We start from the raw sequence: 7,391 nt of genomic DNA on the forward strand, positions 1-7,391 counted from the left end.
TCCGTTCATTTTCTCTCCCTCTGAGGGCGTTAGCTTCTGCCATTGGAGAGATTGGGTTCTGCCCGAGAAACACAGCACATGGTCCTACCCATATGATCAAATGTGTTTGAAACAAGTATTTCTGCCACCAGATACTACATTAATACCTGCCTGGAAAGTAACGATGAACATTTGAGATGCCTTGTTATTTGAAAGACTTAATTGAAAAGCCAGAGTCTTATTATTTGATAAAGCATTTAAATGAAGGATTTATTTTGAAATCATGCTTCTGTTATGTGTGACTTTTTTCTATTCCTTTTTTTAGGTGGCATCCTTAGCCGGGCCTGGAGGGCAAGTGGAAATAGAACAAAACTTTCTTAATAATAAATTGAAGACAATCACTGCTTATTTTGGGGACCTGATTCGAAGATCAGCCTCTGAATCGTAACTGTGAAGGTGGTATAAGGACAGACAAATGGATCATGTGTGGTCAGAACGTTATTCAGATGAGACCCTTGAATTTCTTTCTGCATTCACTAATATTTTGTACCCACCATCTTACATCACCGTATGACGCAGGAGCTTACAGTAGATTCATGAATATTAATGAGGTACTTGGACACCTTTGGATAATATTAACTGTGTGCAGTATACATGAGGATAGTCAGTATCTGAAATGGAAAAGGTAGGCTTTCCCCTGTGCTTAATGTCAGACAGTGTGTATATATGTATGTGTGTGTGTCTATATATATTTTTGAATCGCACATGTTTTGGTTTAACATCTTTGTGTGTAAGTGGGTATAAAAAACAATCACCGTGTTTCTTCTAATATAGCGATATAAAAAAACAGTGAATGAGCTGTAGTCTGCCCATCAGACCCCTGCTGAGATAAATAATATTAAGCCTTTAAGGGTAGAAACATAAACAGTACAGAAGGGTACAAAATGAAAAGTAGAACTCTCCTACCCCTTCCCCTATCCATTATTCATTTATCTAAAGATAACGACAGCTAACAGTATTTTATAATTCCTTTGGAAGACAGAAAAGGAATTGCAGTATACTTTAATACACTTTTTTCCCTCTCATTGATGCACTGTTCAGTACTCCCCCGTTTTTTACGTAACGTATGTTTTTTTAAACTATGTACATTTCATCGATGTATCTTGAAGACCTTTCCCATATCCTTACGTACGTGGAGCTCTACCTCATTCCTTTTCATGGCTATCCTATATTCCATCATGTTGTATTAATTTAACTGGTCCCTGTTGGTGGACACCTGGACTGTTGTCAGTTTTTTGCAACTGTCAACTGTGGCAGGCGTCATCAAGCATTTTAATTTTGTTATCTTATGTGTCAGAAAAATAGTATCTTATTGTTTGTATGTATTCCTTAATTATGAATGAGATTTGAGCATATTTTCATATATTTTGGTCTCAATAGTTTTTCCCCTTTTAAACTTACTGTTCCTGTATTTTATCAGTTTTGGAGGGATTGTTATCTTTTTCTTATTAATATACATGACTTCTTCATAAATTAAGAGCCCTTTGCCTTCAGTAGGTATTACAGATATGTTTTTCCAGTTTGTTATTGGCCTTTCCTTGTTCTGTAGCTTTTTTGTTTTTGTTTTTGCCATACATGAGTTTTTAATTTTTAGGTAGTCAGACCTATTGGTCTTTTTTTTTTTTGTTGCTTCTGGGTTTGTTTTTCTTAAAAGACATTTTTCCATTCCCAGAAAATACATACATTGATCTAAGCTTTTTTTTTTCTAGAATTTTACTGTGTTTGTGTCTTTGCTCCGTCTAGAATTTGCTTTTTAACATTCTCTGATTTTATAAAATTAATGTGTTTTAAATTTCCATTGCAAAAATAATAAGTATATTTTGTAAAATGGGGTTTATATTCTTTTTCTATTAAAATGGCAATGAAAGGAGGAATGTGTGTTGCGTAATTATTCATCTAAAAAGTGTATTTAGGGGGCGCCTGGGTGGCTCAGTTGGTTGAACATCCGGCTTCGGCTCCGGTCATGATCTCACGGTTCATGGGTTCGAGCCCCGCGTCGGGCTCTGTGCAGACACACTCGGTGCCTGGAGCCTGCTTCCGATTCTGTGTCTTCCTCTCTCTCTGCCCTCCCCTGCTCACGCTCTGTCTCTTTCAAAAATAAAACATTTTTTAAAAATTTAAAAAATAAATAAAAACTGCGTTTAGTCATTTTAACAAGTAGGTAAAAAGATAGGACCGTAGGACTCTGTCAGGGATCTGGGACCTTTATCTTTTAATAATGTGGCCACGTTAAACATTAGACAAAATGTGGCTTTGGCTGGGATGGAGCTAGGGGAATTGAAATAAACTGGAATTTCCAGTAAGTACTGGGAGAATAACTGTTAAATAAAACAACTTTGTCGGGCAATGGAGACGCAATGCTAATTTTTGTCTCATGAAACTTTCCAATGTGTTCCCAGTTGTCCTGTGGCAATAGAGCTGGTCATGAAGGATGAATTGTTTATTGATTCGCAACATCAAAATCTGTCAACATTCTTTGTTTTTATACTTCCTCGTCACAGAACATCAGTGTATGTATCGTAAGTCTGTCATCGTTTTTTAAATAATGGCACCCTTGGTCATAACCACGGGGCCTCTAGAACTAGAACATGACTGTACTCAGCCACTGAGGTAGGAGTTAGAGGAGTAAAAGCAGATTTCCGAAATCACCAAGTGTTTTTTAGTTTGTGTCCCTTAACCTTTCATGTGTATCTTTTTTCCACAGTACGTTTTCTTGTTTATATATTGTTAATATTAAAACTAATTTATCTTTCTGAACATACATACGAGTAGAACGGGAAGCCTAGCCGAGATTAAAATACTCTCCACTCATCACACGCAGACATAACATAGACTCGTTTGTAGACTATTGGTAGTGTTCAAAAGAACTTTATCGTGCAGCTCCTGTGTTCAAATAAAGTCTTACCAAAAGGCCAAATATGGAAAACAGATAAAAGTAAAGCTTCTAGAGTTGCTTCCGATAAAACAGAAATGAGGCTAGCAGCCCTTGTTCTAGTCCAACTCTCTTTTTCTTCTTGTTAAATTACAAGACTTCTTCAAAGTTGCTTTTATAAAAAAAAAGGATGTATTTTCAATTTGAGTACAAAGTGAACAACTCAAAAAGGGACACCCCCTACCCTCGCCTCCTGCCTGGAGCGCTTTGTCTCCACCTCGTCTCCCACATTTCCATTCCCCTTCCCAAAGGCAATGGTGGGCAGCACCTTAGTATGTTGTACTTCGAGACATTTCCCAGAGCTGCCCACACACAGTGGGATGGAACATAATAGGATAATATTTTGACATTTGATTTTGTTTTGAGTTTAATAAGCCGTACAAGTTTCTCCATTTTAATACGTAAACAGTTGCACCATTATTTTTTCTTTTTTATATTTGTTTTTGAGAGAGAGACAGACAGAGTGAGAGCGGGGAGGGACAGAGTGAGAGGGAGACACAGAATCCAAAGCAGGCTCCAGGCTCTGAGCTGTCAGCACACAGCCCGACACGGGGCTTGAACTCCTGAACCGTGAGATCATGACCTGAGCCGAAGTCAAACACTTAACCAACTGAGCCACCGAGGCGCCCCTGTGCTGCCACTTTTACACAGTCCCATAGTACAGATCTGAGACGGTCTTTAACCATTACCCTACTATGAACATTTCGGTTGTTCCTAGCTTTTGCAATTGCAGACGCTACTGCAGTGTAGATTTCTAAGTAGGGTAGGGTCCTAGAACTGAAACTTAGGTTAAAAGTCATGCTAATTTTTGTATTTAGTACGTCATGTTAAGTTGCCCTTCAAAAATGTGTATTCTCACCAACTATGCACGAATAGGGCCACTCTTCCCGACTGTCCAGAACGTTGCATGTTTTCAATTCTTATTGTTACCAGACTGATCAAAGTTATTTTAATTGGCATGTCCTGATAACTAGTGAGGGATGAACAGTTTTTCATATATATTTGTTATGCAAGTGCGTGTGCTGTTAGGCATCTAATCTTTTCACCAAATGAATACTAGCTAGTTACTACACCATTTTCTATTAAATGAACTAAACTTTGTCCTTTAATTTGGAATTCTGTGTGTGTGTGTGTGTGTGTGTGTGTGTGTGTAATTCTACGTCTGGAATTCTTTTTGTCCCATCGGTCACTTGTCCATTCCTGTGCTGCGTTTTTGATTACTATAGTTCTCATTGTATGTGCTAATAATTGCAAATCCCTCATCATTAGTCCTTTAAATTTTTCTCAGCTCTTCCTGAGCATTTTTACTTTTTTAGGTGAACTTAAAATTTTTTCATTTTTTTTTTAATGTTTATTTATTTTTGACACAGAGAGAGACACAGCATGAGAGGAGGAGGGGCAGAGAGAGAGGGAGACACGGAGTCCGAAGCAGGCTCCAGGCTCCAGGCTCCGAGCTGTCAGCACAGAGCCCGACGCGGGGCTCAAACTCACAAACCGTGAGATCATGACCTGAGCCAAAGTCGGCCGCTCAACCGACTGAGCCACCCAGGCACGTCTGTCAGTTCTATTTTTAAATCCCCATTAGGATTTACAGTTTTCAGTTTAGACAGAGTGATGTCACAACATTGAATCTTTCTATCCAAAGACTTAAAATGTCCCTTTCTGATCTGTGTCTTTCCGGAAAGCCTTTATACTCATATAAATCTTGGTACTTTTGCCAAGTTTATTGCTTGGTATTTCACACTTATGGTTTGATTTTGAATAGGATCTTTCTTGTTCTTACACTATTGTTTGCATGTAACTGCTCGTACTTTCTTACATCCAGTCACTTCACTGAACCCTTTTGAACAGTTCCAGCGTTTCAACTGATTCACTTTGATTTTCTAAATCGGCAGTCATGACACCCTCATAAGAGTTTCTCTTTGCCAATAAGTGTGCCTTTTAATCTTTATTCTTTTCCTATTGTATTGGTTAGGATTGCCAGGAATGTTATGATAATGGCACTTGCTTCTTGCTTTTTATTTTGCAGTGAAAGCTTAGAAGCATTTCTATTCGATGTTAGAGCTTGCCTTAGAATTAAAGATACTACTGTATCCTAGAGGTTTTTTTTTTTGCTCTTATTTAATAAAGTGCTAAAATACTCTTAAAATGTCAAATTATTCAAGAATATGGGCATGTATCATTAAATCCTACTTTATCATAATGTATTGTTTTAGTTCACTGCTGGATTTCACTTGGTAAGTTCACTTTGTTTATATTTGATTTTTGTGCATTTTGCCTGGTTTTGGTATCAGAATTAGACTATGCTGGCAGAATGCTTTGAGAATGCTTCCTTTTTTTTTTTTTTTTTTTTTCTCCTGTGTCCTAAGTAACATTAGCATTATTGGTTCATTGAACCCTTGGTTAGAAGTCCAGGAAAACTAAGCCTGATACTTTTTTCAGCAAGATACTTTCATTTTTTAAAATCACATTTTTCTTCCATTTTTTAATACTTTCATGAGTTTTTTTAATATAATTTCTTCAGAAATATCCATTCATTAAAGAAGATGTGGTATATTTACAATGGAATACTAGTGATCAAAAAGAATGAAATCTTGCCATTTGCAACAATATGGATGGAACTAGAATGCATTATGCTAAGCGAAATAAGTCAGGAAAAGACATATCAAATGATTTCAACATTTGTGGTATTTAAGGAACAAAATAGACGAGCATAGGGGAAGGGAAAGAAAAATAAGATGAAAACAGAGAGGGAGGCAAACCATAAGAGACTCTTAAATACAGAGAACAAATGGGGGGGCGGGTGGTGGGGAGGGTTGGCGGGGTGGGGAAAATGGGTGATGGGCATTGAGGAGGGCACTTGTTGGGATGAGTGCTGGGTTTTTAATGTAAGTGATGAATCACTAAATTCTACTCCTGAAACCATTTTAACACTATATGTTAACTAACTTAGATTTAAATAAAATTTAAAAAGAAGAAAAAATATCTTCACTTAGATTTTGGTCTATTGATATAAAGTTAGTACATTAACTTCCGATATTTCCTTTCATTGACTTTTTTTTAATGGTTTCTGTCATAAAATGATTGAAAAACTAGCATAAAACATGTTTTGTGGACAGCTCACTCATTTTCCAAATGTTATTATCTTATCTCAGGCTGCCCGACGAATTCTGGAGGCCGTAGCAGAGGGATGTAAGAGACAACAGGAAGTGCTCCCCAAGTTCTCATGTACCCCGGATCACGGCCCAACCAGGCAGAGGAAAGACGTCGGCCAGGCCAGTGCTTCCCAGACCTCAGACAGTTGTCTGTTACCCTCATAATGTCACCACACCTGTTGTCAATGTGTAGCGGCAGTTTTTTTTAACTCAGCTAATTTTTAAAACTTAAAATGTATTTGAGGGGCCCCCTGGGTGGCTCAGTCGGTTAAGCGTCTGACTTCGGCTCAGGTCCTGATCTTGTGGTCTGTGAGTTCGAGCCCCACGTCGGGCTCTGTGCTGACGGCTCGGAGCCTGGAGCCTGTTTCGGATTCTGTGTCTCCCTCTTTCTCTGACCCTCCCCTATTCATGCTCTCTCTCTCTCTGTCTCAAAAATAAATAAACGTTAAAAAAAAAAAATGTATTTGAAAAGCAATTTCAAATACGGCCAAAAATGAAAACTCACTATCCCTTTTAGTATTTGTATGCTAATATAATAATAGAAAGGATGTTCATCCATTTAACTACCTAAAACAATGCTAGATACCATGCTTTGAGAAACAGTGGAATGGATGGTGAATGGTAAAGAAGATAAAGACCCACATCGTCCCCTCAAGGAACCAAGAAGCATGACACAGCGTCCCGTGTACCATGAAAAGGCTGCCCTTCGAACATCATGGTAAGTTATCACAGGAGGAGATACAGGAGTAGGATTTTTCCAGGTTAACAACTTGGGACAAGACATTCCAAGAAAGGAAACAGCATTTAGAAGGCACAAAGGCAAAAGCATGCCATCTGCTTAGACATCAGTAAATGTCAAACTCCTGGTGAAGCTGAAGAGTCCTGTGCCTGCAACCTGAACACAGTGCTGGCTTTTTTAAATTCTTTTTTTAGTGTTCATTATTTTAGAGAGAGAGAGAGAGAAAGAAAGAAAGAACAAGCAGGGGAGGGGCAGAAAGGAGGAGACACAGAATCTGAAGCAGGCTCCGGTCTCTGAGCTGCCAGCCCAGAGCCCGACGCGGGGCTCGAACTCACAAACCGTGAGATCACGACCTGAGCCGGAGTCGGACGATTAACCCACTGAGCCACCCGGGGGCCCCGAGTGCTAGCTTTTTAAAATCAACACATTAAATAAAATCTACTGGAGGGTTTGCTAGCTGCTGCCAAGTAGTGAGCCCTATAAATGGTGTTTCAAGAAAGGTGCAACAACTAGAATGTTCCATGAA

At 38.6% G+C, this 7,391-nt stretch overlaps 1 protein-coding gene across 5 annotated transcripts in view; it reads left to right on the forward strand.

Moving 5' to 3' along the window:
• Window positions 1–6,411, forward strand: part of TGS1 (trimethylguanosine synthase 1) — a 47,811-nt gene extending 41,400 nt beyond the window's left edge. The window contains exons 13-15 of one of the 5 annotated variants that reach the window (XR_007148663.1): window positions 305–590; window positions 2,439–2,549; window positions 6,127–6,411. Coding sequence is in view for 1 of the 5 variants with exons in the window: in XM_047842678.1 (XP_047698634.1) it covers window positions 305–427 (123 nt within the window). In the remaining 4 variants the exon portion in view is untranslated. Of the gene's footprint in view, window positions 1–304; window positions 1,910–2,438; window positions 2,550–4,341; window positions 4,359–6,126 lie in introns of those variants that run through there. The other 4 variants (XR_007148661.1, XR_007148660.1, XR_007148662.1 and 1 more) reach the window with 4 other exon arrangements.
• Window positions 6,412–7,391: the final 980 nt, after the last annotated feature.

The sequence above is a fragment of the Prionailurus viverrinus genome, chromosome F2, assembly GCF_022837055.1.
Source record: "Prionailurus viverrinus isolate Anna chromosome F2, UM_Priviv_1.0, whole genome shotgun sequence".
NCBI classification, from domain to species: domain Eukaryota; kingdom Metazoa; phylum Chordata; class Mammalia; order Carnivora; family Felidae; genus Prionailurus; species Prionailurus viverrinus.